General features: G+C 37.4%; 1 protein-coding gene across 2 annotated transcripts in view; it reads left to right on the top strand.

Annotated features, from left to right (window-relative positions):
- ODAD1 (outer dynein arm docking complex subunit 1) overlaps nucleotides 1-26,059 on the top strand; it is a 172,532-nt gene that overhangs the window by 91,399 nt on the left and 55,074 nt on the right. For both annotated transcript variants that reach the window (XM_069740710.1, XM_069740709.1), the window contains exons 10-11: nucleotides 7,889-7,971; nucleotides 15,055-15,223. In XM_069740710.1, the coding sequence (XP_069596811.1) occupies nucleotides 7,889-7,971; nucleotides 15,055-15,223 (252 nt within the window). The remainder of the gene's footprint in view (nucleotides 1-7,888; nucleotides 7,972-15,054; nucleotides 15,224-26,059) is intronic.

Consider the following 26,059-nt stretch of genomic DNA (forward strand, 5'->3'; position numbering starts at 1 on the left):
AGAGATCATCATAATACACGCACTCTAATACATTAGAGATTATCATAATACACGCACTCTAATACATTAGAGATTAGCATAATAAGCGCACTCTAATACATTAGAGATTATCATAATAAGCGCACTCTAATACATTAGAGATTATCATAATATGCGCACTCTAATACATTAGAGATTATCATAACAAGCGCACTCTAATACATTAGAGATTATTATAATACGCGCACTCTAATACATTAGAGATTATCATAATCAGCTCACTCTAATACATTAGAGATTATCATAACAAGCGCACTCTAATACATTAGAGATCATCATAATACGCGCACTCTAATACATTAGAGATTATCATAATCAGCGCACTCTAATACATTAGAGATTATCATAATACGCGCACTCTAATACATTAGAGATTATCATAATAAGCGCACTCTAATACATTAGAGATTATCATAATCAGCGCACTCTAATACATTAGAGATTATCATAATAAGCGCACTCTAATACATTAGAGATCATCATAATACGCGCACTCTAATACATTAGAGATTATCATAATAAGCGCACTCTAATACATTAGAGATCATCATAATACACGCACTCTAATACATTAGAGATTATCATAATACACGCACTCTAATACATTAGAGATTATTATAATACGCGCACTCTAATACATTAGATATTATCATAATAAGCGCACTCTAATACATTAGAGATCATCATAATACACGCACTCTAATACATTAGAGATTATCATAACAAGTGCACTCTAATACATTAGAGATTATCATAGTACGCGCACTCTAATACATTAGAGATTAACATAACAAGTGCACTCTAATACATTAGAGATTATCATAGTACGCGCACTCTAATACATTAGAGATTATCATAACAAGTGCACTCTAATACATTAGAGATTATCATAGTACGCGCACTCTAATACATTAGAGATTATCATAGTACGCGCACTCTAATACATTAGAGATTATCATAACAAGTGAACTCTAATACATTAGAGATTATCATAACAAGTGCACTCTAATACATTAGAGATTATCATAATAAGTGCACTCTAATACATTAGATATTATCATAACAAGCGCACTCTAATACATTACAGATGATCATAACAAGTGCACTCTAATACATTAGAGATGATCATAATAAGTGCACTCTAATACATTAGAGATTATCATAATAAGCACACTCTAATACATTAGAGATTATCATAATCAGCGCACTCTAATACATTAGAGATTAACATAATACGCGCACTCTAATACATTAGAGATCATCATAATACGCGCACTCTAATACATTAGAGATTATCATAATACGCGCACTCTAATACATTAGAGATTCTCATAATACGTGCACTCTAATACATTGGAGATTATCATAATCAGCGCACTCTAATACATTAGAGATTCTCATAATACGTGCACTCTAATACATTAGAGATTATCATAATCAGCGCACTCTAATACATTAGAGATTATCATAATACAAGCACTCTAATACATTAGAGATTCTCATAATACGTGCACTCTAATACATTGGAGATTATCATAATAAGCGCACTCTAATACATTAGAGATCATCATAATACGCGCACTCTAATACATTAGAGATTACCATAACCAGCGCACTCTAATACATTAGAGATTATCATAATACATGCACTCTAATACATTAGAGATTATCATAATCAGCGCACTTTAATACATTAGAGATTCTCATAATACGTGCACTCTAATACATTAGAGATTATCATAATCAGCGCACTCTAATACATTAGAGATTCTCATAATACGTGCACTCTAATACATTAGAGATTATCATAATCAGCGCACTCTAATACATTAGAGATTATCATAATACAAGCACTCTAATACATTAGAGATTGTCATAATAAATGCACTCTAATACATTAGAGATTATCATAATACGCGCACTCTAATACTTTAGAGATTATCATAATAAGCGCACTCTAATACATTAGAGATCATCATAATATACGCACTCTAATACATTAGAGATTATCATAATACGCGCACTCTAGTACATTAGAGATTATCATAATACGTGCACTCTAATACATTAGAGATTATCATAATACACGCACTCTAATACATTAGAGATTATCATAATACACGCACTCTAATACATTAGAGATTATCATAATACACGCACTCTAATAAATTAGAGATTATCATAACAAGCGCACTCTAATACATTAGAGATTATCATAATCAGCGCACTCTAATACATTAGAGATTATCATAACAAGCGCACTCTAATACATTAGAGACTATCATAATACGCGCACTCTAATACATTAGAGATTATCATAATACGCGCACTCTAATACATTAGAGATTATCATAATACGCGCACTCTAATACATTAGAGATTATCATAATACGCGCACTCTAATACATTAGAGATTATCATAATACGCGCACTCTAATACATTAGAGATTATCATAATACACGCACTCTAATACATTAGAGATTATCATAATCAGCGCACTCTAATACATTAGAGATTATCATAACAAGCGCACTCTAATACATTAGAGACTATCATAATACGCGCACTCTAATACATTAGAGATCATCATAATACACGCACTCTAATACATTAGAGATTATCATAATATGCGCACTCTAATGCATTAGAGATTATCATAATACGTGCACTCTAATACATTAGAGATTATCATAATACACGCACTCTAATACATTAGAGATTATCATAATACACGCACTCTAATACATTAGAGATTATCATAATAAGCGCACTCTAATACATTAGAGATCATCATAATACACGCACTCTAATACATTAGAGATTATCATAATACACGCACTCTAATACATTAGAGATTATCATAATAAGCGCACTCTAATACATTAGAGATTATCATAATAAGCGCACTCTAATACATTAGAGATTATCATAATCAGTGCACTCTAATACATTAGAGATTCTCATAATAAGCGCACTCTAATACATTAGAGATTATCATAATCAGCGCACTCTAATACATTACAGATGATCATAACAAGTGCACTCTAATACATTAGATATTATCATAACAAGCGCACTCTAATACATTACAGATGATCATAACAAGTGCACTCTAATACATTAGAGATGATCATAATAAGTGCACTCTAATACATTAGAGATTATCATAATCAGCGCACTCTAATACATTAGAGATTAACATAATACGCGCACTCTAATACATTAGAGATCATCATAATACGCGCACTCTAATACATTAGAGATTATCATAATACGCGCACTCTAATACATTAGAGATTCTCATAATACGTGCACTCTAATACATTAGAGATTATCATAATAAGCGCACTCTAATACATTAGAGATCATCATAATACGCGCACTCTAATACATTAGAGATTACCATAATCAGCGCACTCTAATACATTAGAGATTATCATAATACATGCACTCTAATACATTAGAGATTATCATAATCAGCGCACTTTAATACATTAGAGATTCTCATAATACGTGCACTCTAATACATTAGAGATTATCATAATCAGCGCACTCTAATACATTAGAGATTCTCATAATACGTGCACTCTAATACATTAGAGATTATCATAATCAGCGCACTCTAATACATTAGAGATTATCATAATACAAGCACTCTAATACATTAGAGATTATCATAATAAATGCACTCTAATACATTAGAGATTATCATAATACGCGCACTCTAATACTTTAGAGATTATCATAATAAGCGCACTCTAATACATTAGAGATCATCATAATATACGCACTCTAATACATTAGAGATTATCATAATACGCGCACTCTAGTACATTAGAGATTATCATAATACGTGCACTCTAATACATTAGAGATTATCATAATACACGCACTCTAATACATTAGAGATTATCATAATACACGCACTCTAATACATTAGAGATTATCATAATACACGCACTCTAATAAATTAGAGATTATCATAACAAGCGCACTCTAATACATTAGAGATTATCATAATCAGCGCACTCTAATACATTAGAGATTATCATAACAAGCGCACTCTAATACATTAGAGACTATCATAATACGCGCACTCTAATACATTAGAGATTATCATAATACGCGCACTCTAATACATTAGAGATTATCATAATACGCGCACTCTAATACATTAGAGATTATCATAATACGCGCACTCTAATACATTAGAGATTATCATAATACGCGCACTCTAATACATTAGAGATTATCATAATACGCGCACTCTAATACATTAGAGATTATCATAATCAGCGCACTCTAATACATTAGAGATTATCATAACAAGCGCACTCTAATACATTAGAGACTATCATAATACGCGCACTCTAATACATTAGAGATCATCATAATACACGCACTCTAATACATTAGAGATTATCATAATAAGCGCACTCTAATACATTAGAGATTATCATAATAAGCGCACTCTAATACATTAGAGATTATCATAATCAGTGCACTCTAATACATTAGAGATTCTCATAATAAGCGCACTCTAATACATTAGAGATTATCATAATCAGCGCACTCTAATACATTAGAGATTATCATAATAAGCGCACTCTAATACATTATAGATCATCATAATACACGCACTCTAATACATTAGAGATTATCATAATACGCGCACTCTAATACATTAGAGATTATCATAATAAGCGCACTCTAATACATTAGAGATTATCATAATAAGCGCACTCTAATACATTAGAGATTATCATAATAAGCGCACTCTAATACATTAGAGATTATCATAATCAGCGCACTCTAATACATTAGAGATTCTCATAATAAGCGCACTCTAATACATTAGAGATTATCATAATAAGCGCACTCTAATACATTAGAGATTATCATAATCAGCGCACTCTAATACATTAGAGATTCTCATAATACGCGCACTCTAATACATTAGAGATTATCATAATAAGCGCACTCTAATACATTAGAGGTTATCATAATCAGCGCACTCTAATACATTAGAGATTCTCATAATACGCGCACTCTAATACATTAGAGATTATCATAATAAGCGCACTCTAATACATTAGAGATTATCATAACAAGCGCACTCTAATACATTAGAGACTATCATAATACGCGCACTCTAATACATTAGAGATCATCATAATAAGCGCACTCTAATACATTAGAGATTATCATAATCAGCGCACTCTAATACATTAGAGATTCTCATAATACGTGCACTCTAATACATTAGAGATTATCATAATCAGCGCACTCTAATACATTAGAGATTATCATAATACATGCACTCTAATACATTAGAGATTATCATAATCAGCGCACTCTAATACATTAGAGATTATCATAATACATGCACTCTAATACATTAGAGATTATCATAATCAGCGCACTCTAATACATTAGAGATTCTCATAATACGTGCACTCTAATACATTAGAGATTATCATAATCAGCGCACTCTAATACATTAGAGATTCTCATAATACGTGCACTCTAATACATTAGAGATTATCATAATCAGCGCACTCTAATACATTAGAGATTATCATAATACATGCAATCTAATACATTAGAGATTATCATAATAAATGCACTCTAATACATTAGAGATTATCATAATACGCGCACTCTAATACTTTAGAGATTATCATAATAAGCGCACTCTAATACATTAGAGATCATCATAATGCACGCACTCTAATACATTAGAGATTATCATAATACGTGCACTCTAATACATTAGAGATTATCATAATACACGCACTCTAATACATTAGAGATTATCATAATACGCGCACTCTAATACATTAGAGATTATCATAATACACGCACTCTAATACATTAGAGATTATCATAACAAGCGCACTCTAATACATTAGAGATTATCATAATCAGCGCACTCTAATACATTAGAGATTATCATAACAAGCGCACTCTAATACATTAGAGACTATCATAATACGCGCACTCTAATACATTAGAGATTATCATAATACGCGCACTCTAATACATTAGAGATTATCATAATACGCGCACTCTAATACATTAGAGATTATCATAATACGCGCACTCTAATACATTAGAGATTATCATAATACGCGCACTCTAATACATTAGAGATTATCATAATACACGCACTCTAATACATTAGAGATTATTATAATACACGCACTCTAATACATTAGAGATTATCATAACAAGCGCACTCTAATACATTAGAGACTATCATAATACGCGCACTCTAATACATTAGAGATCATCATAATACACGCACTCTAATATATTAGAGATTATCATAATACGCGCACTCTAATACATTAGAGATCATCATAATCAGCGCACTCTAATACATTAGAGATCATCATAATAAGCGCACTCTAATACATTAGAGATCATCATAATACGCGCACTCTAATACATTAGAGATCATCATAATAAGCGCACTCTAATACATTAGATACTATCATATTACGCGCACTCTAATACATTAGCTCTCACTTCTGGCCATGAAGTGAGCTTTGCGTCACAGCACAGACGTCAGACATTCATAGACATGGATGCCCTACCTCCGAACTAATCTCACGTGACTACGTCAGATGCTAGCTGAGATGCGGTGGTACCCAGGATACAAAACGCTACAGGGAAGCTACAAATAAAGTTAACTGCTACTTCTACGGTAGCCTTCTCCTTAGGCTTCTTTCACACTTCCGTCGGTACGGGGCCGTCACAAAGCGTCGGCGCGACGTACCGACAGACGTTGCGAAAATTCGGCACAACGTGGGCAGCGGATGCAGTTTTTCAACGCATCCACTGCCCATTGTAAAGTCCCGGGGAGGAGGGGGCGGTGTTCCGGACGCGCATGTAAGGTAGGAATTAAAGGACCCGACGTACGAAAAAACGTTCCCGTGAACTTTTTTTTCGCTACGACGGTCCGCCAAATACCGACGCATCCAGTGCACGACGTATGGAACGTGTGTCCATATGTCGGGATGCGTCGGTAATACAAGTCTATGTGCAAAAAACGCATCCTGCGGGCAACTTTGCAGGATGCGTTTTTTTGCACAGAACAAAGCATTTGGACGGAAATGTGAAAGTAGCCTTACTTGATCTAAATATCCACTTTGCTTCTTTTCTCAAACTTAATTTGCGTATCACTTCCTATCAATGAGCTGAACCTTGAGATTTGGGGTGGTCTCATCTGCGACGTGGGCTAACATTCAATATACCCATAATGTGTTTTAAAATATCCATGCGCTTAGACTGAAAAAATATTGTCGTCTTGAGTTAGCGCTCTCCGAAAAGCCCCCCGAGCATTATCATGTCATCGGTGCATATGGAGAAACACAGCAGCGTCAATATCTTTTTAAGGCCAGCTGTCAATTAGCGCCGGATTTTCTTTTCTTTTTTTTTTTGACATTAGTGCAGTGTCACACACAATGACTGTCTTTTAATTTCCTGACAAAAGAATACAAAGGAGTCAAACACATATTGCTGCTGACCTGCAAATTTGATCAAGGAAGAAAATCAATGTCCTAGCTGAGATTCGTTACACTGACGTTTCCTACTTGCTTAATATGGGAATAAATATGAATTTAGGCATGAAGGGGTTAAGGCACACATGCAAGGGGGGGGGGATTTCATTTTTCATCTTGTCATGTAAGGTGATGTTTCTCCTAAAGCAATTTACTCCTATGCAGAACTATTGGAAATGTAAGAAATGTGTACGGATATCGCTGAATGCGGCACTTGTTATTTCTTTTAGAGGTAGCAGCCTCTCGGTATTTAATATAACGATATCTTCTTGCTTTATTGCAGTGGAGGATCGCAACTTTGCCTTATTTAATTATGTTAATGAGCAGAACAATGAAATTGAGAGGCTAACAGAACAGATAACAGAGGTAGGAGCATGTACTTTATTAATATCTTGCGTACTAAAAGGGTAAGCTTTTGTGTATACCCCTTGCAAAGTCTTTTTTATTTTACTGTTAAAAAAATCCAGTGAATAGATCTGAATTATATCACAGTATGGTGCCACCTGGTGTTCAGAGTGTGTAACAATGTGCGGTCCACCTAATGAACTGCACGCTGGTGGACATTCATACTCAGCCACTTCCCTCATAGTTAATTTTGTGCATACAGATCCTTTGTTCATTTCAGGGCAATGAATAGAAATTGTTTAAACCACTTTTTAGGACAGGAGTAGTTTAGTTTACAAGACATCTTCTTCAGTAAAAGTGAGACTTTATTAGCAGCTGCCAGAGGGAGAAGGAGACTGATTCTGCTCAGAGTTTGTGCTGCTGCTTATCTGTACTGCTGGAGACAGAGAGGGACACTGAAATCAAGCTCTTATTTTCCTTTTACATACTAGTGCAACTCAATTGGCCCATGAGAGGGCTAATCTAACCTGACTTGGATTGGTCATAATGGAGTAAAGTATTAGACAAGAATTCCCTTCTGCTCTGAACACAGTTTGGCAGCTTGATCCTCTGCAACCCTCACTGTCTATTCTACTGCCAGGGCCTTGGAGATGTAAAGAGAAGTGAAAAGTCTTACATTAAGGTACAGCAGTGACCCTTGTACAGTGTTGCTTGGATGATATCTCCTAGGTCCTGGCACAGTGGCTCCAGAAGAGGCAGCGCAGACTGGCAGAACAGTGTGCAAGGAAGCAATTAGATCCCAGTCTCCTACATTTCTAGTCAGACAGACAAACGGATAGCCAGATGGATAGATAGACAGATAGATAGATGGATAGATGGATGGATGGATAGATAGATAGATAGATAGATAGATAGATAGATAGATAGATAGATAGATAGATAATAGTTAGATAGATAATATAGATAGATAGATAGATAATAGTTAGATAGATAATAGATAGATGATAGATAGATAATAGTTAGATAGATAATAGATAATATAGATAGATAGATAGATAGATAGATAGATAGATAGATATTAGTTAGATAGATATAGATAGATAGGTAATATATAATATAGATAGATAGTATAGATAATAGATAGATAAAAAGATAGATAAATAGATAATAGATATATAATAGTTAGATAGATAATAGATAAGATAGATAGATACGTAGATAGATAGATTGATAATAGATAGATAGAAAGGTAGATAGATAGATAATAGATAATATAGATAGATAAATAGATAATAGATATATAATAGATAATACATAGATAAATAGATAATATATAGGTAGATAGATATATAATGTTAGATAGATAATAGATAGATATAGAGAAGAAACTTGACCAGCACCTCCTAAGTGTGAACAGCTGCAAGCTGCGAAACTGCATTATATAGAAAAAGAAAACACAGTAGCACTCTATATATAAACCAAGATATATGCAAGCACTGAAGCTACTGAATCTAAACTGTGTTATTACTCAGTAAGATGTACTTACAAAAATGAAGGTCCTTAGCGCATAAACTGGCCAATTCATGTGTGCCCATCAACCATGGCAGGGTGACCTTCCTCTGATGGGTCCTTATTCTACTGTACAAACCTCTCTTGAGCTTTCAGCCTACAGTTACATGGAGAAACATGTCTCTCCCGGGCCATTATCCTACAATTCAAATGGGTAGGTAGAAATGATGAATATTACCATCATGGAGGTCACCCTGCCATGGTTGATGGGCACACTTGACTTTTTTTCATCAGTATTTACACAAGAAAATTCTATGGCGGACAATATGATCAGTGATAACAAAAATTCCACATTAAGTGTCACCTGCTTAACCCAGCAGGAAGTACGGCGGCGTCTAAAAATGACTAAAATTGACAAATCTCCGGGCCCGGATGGGATACACCCTCGAGTACTGCAGGAATTAAGTACAGTCATTGATAGACCATTATTTTTAATGGTCAGTATTGGGCCCTCTTCTTTTTTACATATTTATTAATGACCGTGTAGGAGGCATACAGAGTGGAATTTCAATATTTGCAGATGACACTAAACTCTGCAGGGTAATCAATACAGGGGAGGACAATTTTATATTACAGGAGGATTTATGTAAACTAGAAGCTTGGGCTGATAAATGGCAAATGAGCTTTAATGGGGATAAATGTAAAGTCATGCACATGGGTAGAAGTAATAAGATGTATAATTATGTGCTTAATTCTAAAACTCTGGGCAAAACCATGAATGAAAAAGACCTGGGTGTATGGGTGGATGACAAACTCATGTTCAGTGGCCAGTGTCAGGCAGCTGCTACAAAGGCAAATAAAATAATGGGATGCATTAAAAGAGGCATAGATGCTCATGAGGAGAACATAATTTTACCTCTATACAAGTCACTAGTTTGACCACACTTAGAATACTGTGCACAGTTCTGGTCTCCGGTGTATAAGAAAGACATAGCTGAACTGGAGCGGGTGCAGAGAAGAGCGACCAAGGTTATTAGAGGACTGGGGGGTCTGCAATACCAAGATAGGTTATTACACTTGGTGCTATTTAGTTTGGAATAACGAAGACTAAGGGGTGATCTTATTTTAATGTATAAATATATGAGGGGACAGTACAAAGACCTTTCTGATGATCTTTTTAATCATAGACCTGATACAGGGACAAGGGGGCACCCTCTGCGTTTGGAGGAAAGAAGGTTTAGGCATAATAACAGACGCGGATTCTTTACTGTAAGAGCAGTGAGACTATGGAACTCTCTGCCGTATGATGTTGTAATGAGTGATTCATTACTTAAATTTAAGAGGGGACTGGATACCTTTCTGGAAAAGTATAATGTTACAGGGTATATACACTAGATTCCTTGATAGGGCGTTGATCCAGGGAACTAGTCTGATTGCCGTATGTGGAGTCGGGAAGGAATTTTTTTCCCCAATGTGGAGCTTACTATTTGCCACATGGGTTTTTTTTTTGCCTTCCTCTGGATCAACATGTTAGGGCATGTTAGGTTAGGTATGGGTTGAACTAGATGGACATATAGTCTTCCTTCCACCTTAAAAACTATGTTAATAGATACATAGATAGATATAGGATAAATAGATAGATAGATAGATAGATAGATAGATAGATAGATAGACAGACGGACAGACAGACAGATAGATAGATACATAGATAGATAATAGATAATAGATAGATAATAGATAGATAGATAATAGATAGATAGATAATAGATAGATAGATAATAGATAGATAATAGATAGATAGATAATAGATAGATAGATAGATACGGTAGATAGATAGATAGATGATAGATAGATAATAGATAGATAGATAATAGATAATAGATAGATAGATAATAGATAGATAGATAGATAGATAGATAGATAGATAGATAGATAATAGATAGATAGATAATAGATAGATAATATATAGATAGATAGATAATAGATAGATAGATAGATAAATAGATAGATAGATAATATATAGATAGATGATAGATAGATAATAAATAGATAGATAATAGATAGATAATATATAGATAGATATAGGATGGATAGATAGATAAATAATAGATAGATAGATAGATAAATAATAGATAGATAGATAATAGATAGATAGACCATTTAATGAGAAAAGTAAATCTTAGCATAAGTAGATAGTTGAAGGCAAATAGATAATTCCATAATAGATCAGGAACACCCCCCATTAGCTGAGGTTGGTAACCTATTAACCTTAGAGAATGGTGGGAGTTATGTGCCCCTCACAGGACACAGCACTCAGCCCCCCGTCTCCGGATTGGAAATTCTGTATCCTGCCCAACTCATCATAAGGAGAAACTTTATAACCTCAGCATGGTCCTTTCTATTGTGGATCCTTATAACAATATAGTACATTGTTTAGATAAAACAAAACAAAATGTGTATAACATAAAAAAGTAAAAGAAAAGAAGAAAAATAAAAATGACATGCAATAGTTTCCAGTTTGTTCAGTTTTGATGTTTAGTCCATAATGGCATGACTCATGTGTCCCAAAACGTCCCCAGCAACATTACAATCTGTAAATAAAAAAGGGACAATATATTGTTAATAAACCAATTCGTATCAGCATATATACTTGTGTTTAATTCAACCCGAGTATTAGCCGAGGCACCTAGTTTTTGCCTCGAAACACTGGGAAACCTTATTGACTCAAGTATAAGCCGGGTATGCATTGTCCCCTAAACCCTATTTTGGTCTGCATGGCTCCTCATCTCCGTCCTTTTCTGCATGGTTCCTTATCCCCGTCCTTGTCTGCATGGTTCCTTATCCTCATCCTTGTCTGCATGGCTCCTCATCTCCGTCCTTTTCTGCATGGTTCCTTATCCCCGTCCTTGTCTGCATGATTCCTTATCCCCATCCTTGTCTGCATGGCTCCTCATCTCCGTCCTTTTCTGCATGGTTCCTTATCCCCGTCCTTGTTTGCATGGTTCCTTATCCTCATCCTTGTCTACATGGCTCCTCATCCACATCCTTGTCTGCATGATTCCTTATCCCCGTCCTTTTCTGCATGGCCCATTATCCTCATCCTTGTCTGCATGGCTCCTCATCCCCATCCTTGTCTGCATGGGTCCTTATCCCCATCCTTGTCTGCATGGGTCATTATCCCCGTCCTTTTCTGCATGGCCCATTATCCTCATCCTTGTCTGCATGGCTCCTCATCCCCATCCTTGTCTGCATGGCTCCTCATCCCCATCCTTGTCTGCATGGGTCCTTATCCCCGTCCTTTTCTGCATGGCCCATTATCCTCATCCTTGTCTGCATGGCTCCTCATCCCCATCCTATATCTGAATGGACAGCCTTATCTTTTATGTTTCTAGATCGTTTGTATGAAATCAATGGTGGATTTCTAAAGTCTTCTATTTCAGGAAGACATTTTCCTAGCATTGGCCAATGCTGTTTAATTATATTGGTGATTTCCTTTCCTTACTCTCCACACTATATGTGGTTGCTAATGGTAACCTTCTGGAAATTTTATCTCCATTAGGAATTTTATTCAATAGTGTAGTTCTATCGACATTGATTACTTTGTTCTTCCATTTATTACGTAGATTTTTAGGATATTTAAAAATTTCTTAGTCATGTCATCTAAGGGTTTTCCAATATACTCTCATCACCAACGATTGTTCGTAAGTATTGGCTAAATGGAAGAGATTCCACCATTCTCCGTGGATGGAGGCTGTCAAATCTTAATTTTCCCATTTTCCAAGAGCTGTAATGTTTTCATTTTTGGGCATATGGGACTTTGTAAAGGCTTGGTTTTGTGCTCTGAGACGATGTTTTTATTGATATTATTTTGGGGTAAATACTATGTTTTGATCACGTGTTAATTCTTTTGTGTTGATGCGGCAGTGAAAAAAACGCGATTCTGGAGTTTTGATTTTTTTTTAAATTTACTATGCCATATACCAATAGAGTTAATTGATATTATACTTTGATAGATCAGACTTTTGCTATGTCAAATATGTGTTGTTTTTCATTCTTAATTTTTATTCGGGAAAAGGGTGATGATTTGGACTTTTTCTTCATGTTTTTCTTCAGTTTTTTTACTGTTCACAGTTTTTGTTAATCCTCTTAGGGGACTTGAACCTGTGACTATTATGATCTGTTGTGCTCATACAGCAATGCCACAGTATTGCTTTATATAGTAAAAATCACCGTCATAGTTTCCTATGAACTCCAGTCAGCAGACCCCTGGTGTCACAGCAACTCCTTGACATTCCGTGATCGCATTGCTGAGCAATGCGCCCCCTGCAGACGTGCTGTAAATGCCACTGTCACAGATTGACAGCGTCATTCAACAGGTTAACAGTCCCAAGCGCAGGCCCGTGGTTGTTAAAGACAGATGTTGGGTGAATAATTCAGCGATCATCTGCCAGGAAAGTTGCAAGCTTTAAACGACACTTTTTATGGATATCTTTGAGAAATGGCTTTCCTTTTGCCACTCTTCCATAAAGGCCAGATTTGTACAGTGTATGACTGATTGTTGTCCTGTGGACAGACTGTCCCGCCTCAGCTGTAGATCTCTGCAGTTCATCCAGAGTGATCATGGGCCTCTTGGCTGCATCTCTGGTCAGTCTTCTCCTTGTTTGAGATGAAAGTTTAGAGGGACAGCCGGGTCTTGGTAGATTTGCAGTGGTATGATACTCCTTCCATTTCAATATGATTGCTTGCACAGTGCTCTTTGGGATGTTTAAAGTTTTGGAAATCATTTTGTATCCAAATCTGGCTTTAAACTTCTCCACAACAGTATCACGGACCGGCCTGTTGTGTTCCTTGGTCTTCATGATGCTCTCTGTGCTTCAAACAGAACCCGGAGACTATCACAGAGCAGGTGCATTTATATGGAGACTTGATTACACATAGGTGGATTATATTTATCATCATTAGGCATTTCGGACAACACTGGATCATTCAGAGATCCACAATGAACTTCTGGAATGAGTTTGCTGCACTGAAAGTAAAGAGGCCGAATAATATTGCACGCCCCACTTTTAAGTTTTTGAATTTCAACAAAAATGTAAAATAACCAATAAATTTCGTTCAGCTTCACAATTGTGCTCCACTTGTTGTTGGTTCTTCACCAAAAATTTACATTTGGTATCTTTATGTTTGAAGCATGATATGTGGGAAAAGGTTGAAAAGTTCCAGGGAGCCGAATATTTTCACAAGGCACTGTATATAGATGAATACGACACAGATGCATCCAGTTGGACAGGTTCTTTTATGTCAATTTGTTATTTTTTTTAGTTAGTCTCCTTGCCTATTTTAATGATATTCTACATTCTGAAAACTTTAGCTGCTAATACATATTCTCTGTTTTATTGTAATTCATGTATTTGATGTAGGAATCTGTAGATATGCAGTAAGGCAAATATTGAGATAAAAGACAAGGTGTCATAACACCGATATCACTAAAACATGACGGTGTCTGCGGAGCTATCCACTTTCCCCAGGATGTAGCTTTGAGCAGACCTCTGGGTTTAGATGTACAGGGATGTGAAGAGTGTCTGTATTTTACAGATCAAAAGAGAAATTAAAGAATTCAAAGCCCAGGGAGTACGACTCGAGCAAGAGCACCGGTCAATTCTTAAGAACATTGAAGGCAAACAAGAGGAGGCTGTAACGCAAGCAGATGGCTACCAACTGCAACTGAAAGGGGTCATGAAAATTCTGGATCAGCTGAAATCAGGTACATATTGTCTTTGTGCTGGGCCCTACAATCCAAGGTAATCGTGTCCGACGACATATTAATAAGCTTCAATACACATAAAAAACAAAAAAAATCCCTCAAAAAGTCACGTTAAAAAGCAATTAGAAGAAAAATAGAATTCTCAGCTAGAGGTGTACACTTAAAAGGAACCTGACAAGTCCCATAATATTTTTGAACTAGCCGTGTTCAATTTCAGTTTTCTTATGACATTACAATAATGGAATGAAGTTCTAAAATAAATAAAGTTATAAAACGCAGCTCATCTTATGCAAATACAACCAGGCTAGCCTGGCGAGGCTTTTATTTATTGACACTAGTTCAGACTCAGTGGTTGTAGTCACACCCGGTGGGCATGATTGATAGGCAGTTCCTGCACTGCGTGCGTCTTATCAGCTATACTCCAATCCACACTATGTCCCAAGCAGCTTGTGCTCTTCCAGGCGTCTTATATCCTGACACAGAGCTGTAACAGGGGAACAGAGATGCAAGAATTGGCGCAAACTGTCTGAAGAATAGTGAAGACCAGAAATTGGCCAAAGAGACCTGGCCTACGTCAATCAGTCCCAGGGAGCTGTGACTACAGTGACTGGGGCCAGACTGCTCTTGGAGAGTCATTGGCTTAGTCTGGCCTCATATGCCTACAGTATAAAACTTAATTTGGCACAAGTATGTTCATATGAATATAACAATAAACACATTATTGTAATATCAGAAAAAGACTCTAATCTATACTGGTGTTTTGGGACCAGACCAGGTTTTCTTTAAAGTATTTCTTCAATGAAAAGTAAAAACTTCGCAGTGCTGAGAATTTCATTTTCTGGTTAACCTTTTTTGTGCTGCTGACCATCCATTCCTAGGTCACTAAGGCTGGGTTCACATTGCGTTAAACCGTCTGTTAGACGGACTACATTACACCACGGCATAACTCGGTGTAACGCAGTCCGTTAACGCCACCATTAAATCCAATGTCGGACGCATCGCTAGCGCATGCCCACAATGGACGTGCGCTAGCGATGTGCCATCATTGAGTGACGGACCCCTAGATGCGGGCTGCAGCGTTTCCGGGTCCGTCACCGCTAGCACAGATAGAGCTAGCAGATGCTCTATCTGCGCTAGCGTGCTGCCATACCGGCACTTGCGTTAACAGCAGCCCTTTAACGCAAGTTAACGCTGCTGCTATCTCAGGACATTACTAGTCAGCAAGTCATCCTTATAGACATCTATCTATCCTGGTAGATAGCAACAGATTGTTTTCAATAATGTCTCTGTACATTTGTCAATTCATCCTTCCCTCAACTAAATGAAGTTTGCCAGTGGCATATGCTAAAAACAGCCCCACACCATAATATTCCCACCTCTAAACTTCATTGCTGGTATGGTGTTTTTGGGGTGATATGCAGTCTCCAAACATGGTGTGTATTATGGCATCCAAAGACTTAAATTTTGGCCTCATATAACCAGACTATATTCTCCCAGTATTTAACAGGCTTGTCTAAATGTTGTAGAGCAAACTTTAAATATTATTGAACATGCTTTTTGTTCAGCAATGGTGAGCGTACATACAGGCCATGGAGGTTGAGTGCATTACTTATAGTTTTCTTTGAAACAATTGTACCTGCTGATTCCAGGTCTTTCTGTAGCTTTCCACAGGTGTCTTTGGCTCTGGAACAACTCTTCTTATAATTATTTTTATGAATTCTTGTGTTTGGTCATGGCCATTTTTGGGGAAAATTATGTTCTTTCCACTTCCAGATTATGGCCCCAACAGTACCCACTGAAGCCTTCAGTAAGTTAGAAATTCTAGTGTAACCAATACCATCAGCATGTTTTGCAACAATAAGGTTGTAAAGGTCTTGAGATAGGTCACTAGTTTTACCCATCAGGATAAGTTACTTGTGTGGCACCTTAGTAATTAGACACCTCTTATAGTCTATTAATTGAACCAGCTGAAACAATTTTTCACTAAATGGCAGGATTGCTTTCTAATTACTGATAGATTTCAGCTGGTGTCAGGACTTTCCATGTCTTTTGGCACCTCTCTTCATCATTTGATTTCTTTGCTTTTGTGGATTGGATTGGTTGTTACCGACATCTGGTGAAAATGTCATGTCAATAGCTCTTTTAGAAATACATTTACTTAGAAAATTGGTGACATGCTCAATGCTTATTACTCTATCTATCATCTATCTATCATCTATCTTTTCCATTCTATTTCTTTGTATCTATTCCTGCAATGGACAGATGAATCAAGTTAATAAAAAGCTTAGTGTCCTCGTTTTCTAATTCTGTAGTATATCATAAACAATAATTTTAAGCTTATAGAAGATTGAGATAAAAAAGGGGCATAGGCAGTTTTATAAATAGCCTCCAAAGTTTAAAGGGAATTTTTTCATCAGGTTTTAGCTAAGCAAGCTCAGAACAACATAATTTAGAGGAAGAGACCCTGATTCCAGCTATGTGTCACTTACACGGCTGCTTGCTGTCATTTTGATACAAATATTGTTTTTTCTGCTGCAGCTCTACTAGTTCTTTGAATGATGAGTTATGTATAACCCCACCCACATCACTGATTGGCAGCTTTCTGCCTATGCACAGTATACACAGAGAGCTGCCATTCAGTGGAGGGGGCGGGTTTATACAAGGCTTAGGAATATTGAGGACTACCTGGCAGCAGGTTTATTAGTGCTCTAGTCATAATCGTCTGCTGTTAAAAATGATTTTATGAAAGCAACAGTAAACAGCCTCGTAGCGACATTACCCTTTTCTCAGGAATTCATATCTATCAGATGTTTATGCTTAGTTGGCATATATAGCCTTGGCTGAAATGTTAGCACCCTTTAAATTGTTCCAGAAAATGGAGCATATCTCCCAGAAAATTATTGCAATTACAGGTTTTGTTCCAGACATGTTTATTTCTTTTGTGTGTATTGGAACAACACATAAAAATCCTGAGAAAAAAAGGCAAATTGGACATAATTTCACATAAAGTCTCCAAAATGAGCCTGACAAAATTCTTGGCACCTTTCCAAAATTGTCGGTAAACCACTTTGTTTCAAGCATGTGATGCTCTTTCAAACTCACCTGTGGCAAGTAACAGGTGTGTGCAATATGGAAATCACACCTGAAACCAGATCAAAAGGAGAGAAGTTGACTCAGTCTTTGCATTGTGTGTCTGTATGTGCCACTCTACTGTAAGCAAGGAGAACAGAAAGAGGAGAAGAGAACTCTCTGAGCACTTGAGAACCAAAATTGTTGAAAAATATCAACAATCTCAAGGTTACAAGTCCATCTCCAGAGATCTTGATGTTCCTTCGTCCACAGTGCGCAACATAATCAAGAAGTTTACAACCCATGGCACTGTGGCTAATCTCTGTGGTCGTGGACGGCAAAGAAACATCATTCTACTGTTTCCCGAAAACAGAAGGAGTCCTACAAAGAAAAGAACACCGTACCTACAGTCAAATATGATGGAGTTTCAAAGATATTTTGAGGTTGTTTTGCTTCCTCTGGCACTTTATGTAAGGTGTCATGAAATCTGAAGATTACCAAAGGATTTTTGGTCACAATGTAGCGCCCAGTATCAGAAAGCTGGGTTTAAGTCTTAGGTCATGGGTCTTCCAGCAGGACAATGACCCCAAACATACTTCAAGAATCCCTCAGAATTGAATGGAAACAAAGTACTTAAGAATCTCGAAGTGGCAGCAATCAGTTTGCATCTAAATCCCATTGAACACCTCTGAAGAGATCTTAAAATTGCTGCTGAGAGAAGGCGCCCATCAAATATGAGAGACCTGGAGCAGTTTGCAAAGGAAGAGTGCTCCAAAATTTGCAGTTGAAAAGTGTAAGAAGCTTGTTGATGAGTATAGGAAGTGATTGATTGTTGTTTTTTATTCCAAAGGGTGTGCAACCAAATAGTAAGCTGAGGGTGCCAACAATTTTGTCTGCACCATATGTGGGGTTTTACGTGAAGTGGTGTCCAGTTTGCTTTTTTATCATTTGTTTGTGTTGCTCGATACACGCAAAGAAAACAAACTAGTGTATAAGAAAGCTTGTGTAATTGCAATAATTTTCTGTGGAGAAATACTTCATTTTCTTGAACACTTTTGGCCATGACTGTTTGTCCAAAATAGGAATACCACCTTAAAGGAATTGTCTGCGATTTTTTTAAAAACAGCAGAAAATGTTTAGGATAAAATAAGAATATTATCATTACTTACTTATTCATTCCCTGCCATACAGTGCAGTCTCTTTGGTGGCCCCCACTGATCCTGCCATGGCGGTGTGCGGTGGAGCCAATCAATGATAAGCTTTAGCGGTCACAGCTGACGCCAATGATTGGCTGCAGCAGAAATGGGCATGATGCAAGTAGTGTTAGAACTGCGGGACTGGCAGGGATTGCTAAGAGTGGGAAGGTATTGGATAGGCAAATACTGGTGTTTTATTATATGAACACATTTCCTATGTATTTAGAAGCTTCCTTTTGTTTTTCTTTTCAAATTATAAATGAAAAAAAAAATTGTCAGCAATCTGTGATTTCATCTGTGCAAATTCTCCAGCAGTTCCAAAAGAGAACATTATTTATTGTTATAAAAGGTGTAATTTGCATTCATAAAGTAACCAACATTGAAGGAAACCCATCAGAGGCAGGTAACCGCACTATGACCTTCAGCAGTTCTCGCTTTGAATGATAAAACTCCTATCTGAAATCTGCATTCTGTTCAGCATTGTGCTGGGGTTGTCGTCAGACTTCTCTTGATTCCTGATACAGGAACCTGTCGAAAGAATATTCAGATCATAGAGGATCAGTAAAACATGAAGATAAGACTTTCGGAGTAATATAAATTGACACTACCGAGGTATGGTTAATAGGTGGATATGGTGGTTCAGTCATTGACGTGCAGATGTGAACAGACCCTAAGATGCCCTATCAAATCGTAACTAGATAGGACAATTAGTAGCCTTTTACAAGGATCAAAAGAATTTTCTGAATTAATTGCCACCATATTATGGCATTCTAAATGAGAAAAAGTCTCCCATTTGTGATGTACATTAGTTATAAGCATCTATACCAGTGTTCCCCAAGTCCGGTCCTCAAGAGCCACCAACAGGTCATGTTTTGAGGATTTCCTTAGTATTGCCCAGGTCATTGAATTCTTGCCTATCCAGATGATGCAATTATCACCTGTGCAGTACTAAGGAAATCCGGAAAACATGACCTGTTGGTGGCTCTTGAGGACCTGACTTGGGGAACACTGATCTATATAGAGCCGCTCACAGACAGCTCCTTGATTTCAGCAGGCACCATGTAATTCCTTGTTTACCTGTGATAGAAATGCATGGAAATGTAATACTGGTTGCCAGGTTCTCTTGTAAATCACCACTGAAGTTTGATGGTCCTGGTTGTGTCACAGCTTGTGGTCAACTTAATTACCACAGTTGACAACCGCTTTTAGTACTTTTCCATCTCCTCAGTAGAGGACCTGTGTAGTTTCTAGGAGTCAGCATCGCGTAAAAGTGTGTTATGTGGCTTTCTCTTTGCCGGGGAACTGTGTCTTCTTAAGAAACAGCTGTGTATAATTTATTTTTATCAAAGCTCCATGTAGGTTAGGGATAGATTAAGGATAACCAAGGTCATGCTACAATTTTTTTTCCCTTATAGACAGCGCTATACATTATAAAATAGGATGCTATGTAATAAGGGGATGTGCTCTACATACTATAGTACACTATGTAATGAAGGATAGTGCTATACATAATAGGGGAGTACACTATGTAATAAGGGACAGTGCTGTACATAATAGAGGGGAACACAATGTAATAAGGGACAATGCTATACATAATAGGGAAATACATTACGTAATAAGGGACAGTGCTATACATAATTGAGGGGTACACAATGTAATAAGGGACAGTGCTATACATACTATATTACACTATGTAATAAAGGATAGTGCTATACATAATAGGGGAGTACACTATGTAATAAGGGACAGTGCTGTACATAATAGAGGGGAACACAATGTAATAAGGGACAGTGCTGTATATAATAGGGAAACACATTATGTAATAAATGACAGTCCTATACATAATAGAGGGGTACACAATGTAATAAAGGACAGTGCTATACCTAATAGGGCAGTATATTATGTAAAAGGGACAGAGTTAAATAGTAGGGAAATACATTATGTAAAAAGAGACAGTGCTATACATAATAGAGGGGTACACAATGTAATAAAGGACAGTGCTATACATAATAGGGGAGTGCACTATGTAATAAGTGACAGTGCTGTACATAATAAAGGGGTACACTATGTAATAAGAGACAGTGCTATACATTATAGTGGAGTATATTATGTAAAAAAGGACAATGTTATATATGAAAGGGAAATACACTATGTAATAAGGAACAGTGATATACATAATAGGAGAGTTCACTATGTAATAAGTCACAGTGCTGTCCATAATGGAAGGGTACATTATGCAATAAGAGAGAGTGCTATAGATAATAGTGTAGTACATTATGTAATAAATAACAGTGCTATATATGAAAGGGAAATACACTATGTAATAAGGGGACAGTGCTATACATAACAAAGGGGTACATAATGTAATAAAGGACAGTGCTTTACATAATAGAGGAGTACACTATGTAATAAGAGAGAGTGTTCTGCAGAATAGGGGAGTACACTATGTAATAAAGGACAGTGCTATATGTAACAGAGGAGTACACTATGTAATAAGGGACAATGCTATACATAATAGGGGAGTACACTATGTAATAAGGGACAGTACTATACATAATAGGGGAGTACACTACATAAGAGACAGTACTATACATAATAGGGCAGTACATTATGTAATAAAAGACAGTGCTATATATAATAGGGAAATACACTATGTAATAAGGGACAGTGCTATACATAATAGAGGGGTACACAATGCAATAAGGGACAGTGATATACATAATAGGGAAGAACACTATGTAATAAATCACAGTGCTATACATAATTGAGGAGTGCACTATGTAATAAGGGAAACTGCTATGCAGAATAGGGGAGTACATTATGTAATAAGGGAGCATGCTATACATAATAGTGGAGTACATTTTGTATTAAGGGACAGTGTGTTAGGTGTTGGGATTCTCACAGGAGGAATCCCAAGCCATGTCTTCTCCTAAGGTCTCCAATTCAGTCTCGGCCACAGTGGATCCTGCTTAGCAGAGACATCGGTCTCAGCGCCTTTCTCAGACTTGAGCTGTGCATTTGGTTGCTGCTGCCTCTCCAGGTTCAGCTATAGCAACCAGCATTAGACAGCAGCAAGCAGACGTTCCTGGGACTAAGTTCAGGATTTGCCCTTCTGAGCATGCCCGTGAGATGACCATTCATTGGTGGTCGGCAGTCAGGTGCTCAGGTCCTCAAGTGAGTTCGGATTGGTCCACTAGCAAGGTCCTGGCAGACTGGGATCTATAAAAGGATCTCACGGTCGCATGGCCGTGTGCTAGTATAGACCATGTCATGTGATGTGTGTGCATGTATGAATGACTCTGGAGAAAGCTCATAATGATCCCCTACCCTCTGGTTGTGCATGTGCTCTAGGGAGATGGGAGATAGAGTCAGCGCCAAGTTGTGGCATCGCTTGTGCGATGCCATGTGCACATTGTGGGTCCGGGCAGGCACTAACCCCAGCGTTCTAGGAGCTGAGCCCAGAGACCTCACTCGTGCCAAATCTGCTGTGCTCTGTGTCAGTTAACAGGGAACTGTGTCCTTTTACGTTGTTACTGCAGCTCTGTGGTGTAACAGAGTTTGCCGTTGTTCACACCGGGTGACAATTAATATCGGTGCTCATTCGCCATCTTGTCCGCCATTGCTTAGCAGCAGGTTCCATCTCTGCACAGTGGACCCTGGGTTGCGAACGCACCTTACTATTATATTTCATTTGGTGCGTTCCGCCAACCCTAACACAGTGCTATACATATTGCGGGAGTACACTACGTAATAAGAGACAGTGCTATACATAATAGGGGAGTACACTATGTAATAAGGGACAGTGCTGTACATAATAGAGGGGAACACAATGTAATAAGGGACAGTGCTGTATATAATAGGGAAACACATTATGTAATAAATGACAGTCCTATACATAATAGAGGGGTACACAATGTAATAAAGGACAGTGCTATACCTAATAGGGCAGTATATTATGTAAAAGGGACAGAGTTAAATAGTAGGGAAATACATTATGTAAAAAGAGACAGTGCTATACATAATAGAGGGGTACACAATGTAATAAAGGACAGTGCTATACATAATAGGGGAGTGCACTATGTAATAAGTGACAGTGCTGTACATAATAAAGGGGTACACTATGTAATAAGAGACAGTGCTATACATTATAGTGGAGTATATTATGTAAAAAAGGACAATGTTATATATGAAAGGGAAATACACTATGTAATAAGGAACAGTGATATACATAATAGGAGAGTTCACTATGTAATAAGTCACAGTGCTGTCCATAATGGAAGGGTACATTATGCAATAAGAGAGAGTGCTATAGATAATAGTGTAGTACATTATGTAATAAATAACAGTGCTATATATGAAAGGGAAATACACTATGTAATAAGGGGACAGTGCTATACATAACAAAGGGGTACATAATGTAATAAAGGACAGTGCTTTACATAATAGAGGAGTACACTATGTAATAAGAGAGAGTGTTCTGCAGAATAGGGGAGTACACTATGTAATAAAGGACAGTGCTATATGTAACAGAGGAGTACACTATGTAATAAGGGACAATGCTATACATAATAGGGGAGTACACTATGTAATAAGGGACAGTACTATACATAATAGGGGAGTACACTACATAAGAGACAGTACTATACATAATAGGGCAGTACATTATGTAATAAAGGACAGTGCTATATATAATAGGGAAATACACTATGTAATAAGGGACAGTGCTATACATAATAGAGGGGTACACAATGCAATAAGGGACAGTGATATACATAATAGGGAAGAACACTATGTAATAAATCACAGTGCTATACATAATTGAGGAGTGCACTATGTAATAAGGGAAACTGCTATGCAGAATAGGGGAGTACATTATGTAATAAGGGAGCATGCTATACATAATAGTGGAGTACATTTTGTATTAAGGGACAGTGTGTTAGGTGTTGGGATTCTCACAGGAGGAATCCCAAGCCATGTCTTCTCCTAAGGTCTCCAATTCAGTCTCGGCCACAGTGGATCCTGCTTAGCAGAGACATCGGTCTCAGCGCCTTTCTCAGACTTGAGCTGTGCATTTGGTTGCTGCTGCCTCTCCAGGTTCAGCTATAGCAACCAGCATTAGACAGCAGCAAGCAGACGTTCCTGGGACTAAGTTCAGGATTTGCCCTTCTGAGCATGCCCGTGAGATGACCATTCATTGGTGGTCGGCAGTCAGGTGCTCAGGTCCTCAAGTGAGTTCGGATTGGTCCACTAGCAAGGTCCTGGCAGACTGGGATCTATAAAAGGATCTCACGGTCGCATGGCCGTGTGCTAGTATAGACCATGTCATGTGATGTGTGTGCATGTATGAATGACTCTGGAGAAAGCTCATAATGATCCCCTACCCTCTGGTTGTGCATGTGCTCTAGGGAGATGGGAGATAGAGTCAGCGCCAAGTTGTGGCATCGCTTGTGCGATGCCATGTGCACATTGTGGGTCCGGGCAGGCACTAACCCCAGCGTTCTAGGAGCTGAGCCCAGAGACCTCACTCGTGCCAAATCTGCTGTGCTCTGTGTCAGTTAACAGGGAACTGTGTCCTTTTACGTTGTTACTGCAGCTCTGTGGTGTAACAGAGTTTGCCGTTGTTCACACCGGGTGACAATTAATATCGGTGCTCATTCGCCATCTTGTCCGCCATTGCTTAGCAGCAGGTTCCATCTCTGCACAGTGGACCCTGGGTTGCGAACGCACCTTACTATTATATTTCATTTGGTGCGTTCCGCCAACCCTAACACAGTGCTATACATATTGCGGGAGTACACTACGTAATAAGAGACAGTGATATACATGATAGGGGAGTACACTATGTAATAAGGGACAGTGCTATACTTAATAGAGGCGTACACAATTTAATAAGGGACAGTGCTATACATAATAGGGAAGAACACTATGTAAAAAAGGACAGTGTTGTACATAATTAAGAAGGATGCCATATAATAAGGAATGGCAATAATACATAAAAATGTTATATAATAACAGGACACTGTGTAATAACAGGACAGGGCTTTATATAACAAGTGAAGATGCAATGTAATATGAGATATGACACAATGTAATAACAGATTGGCGCAATAAATGTCCACTCTCCTTCTAAGTCTCTACAAGTCCCTGTCCTGTGTCCTTTCACCTTGTTCATCACAAGTCTTTGCCCACAGTTCATTACAAGTCCTTGTCCTGTGTTGTCTCCTCTCCAATTCATTGCAATTCCATGACCTATGTCCTTCCCCCAATTTATTACAAGTTCTTATTTATGGCTTGCACACATTTTTTATGCCAGTTTCGTAACATTTTCATTTTCCAGACCATGGAGCTGTGTGAGGGCTTCTTTTTTGCTTGACAAGCTGACATTTTTTTTACATTAATTTGAGGTATATACAATGTTTTGATCGCTTTTTACTGCATTTATTTTAGGGATGGGGTGAGGTTACAAAAAAATTCTAGCATTTCTATTTTCTCTCCTTTCTATATGGGTTAATTAGTTTTATATTTACATAATTTTGATAGACTTTTACAGGCTTTTACAGATATGCCAATG

This window comes from Ranitomeya imitator, chromosome 10, assembly GCF_032444005.1.
Source record: "Ranitomeya imitator isolate aRanImi1 chromosome 10, aRanImi1.pri, whole genome shotgun sequence".
Classification (NCBI taxonomy): domain Eukaryota; kingdom Metazoa; phylum Chordata; class Amphibia; order Anura; family Dendrobatidae; genus Ranitomeya; species Ranitomeya imitator.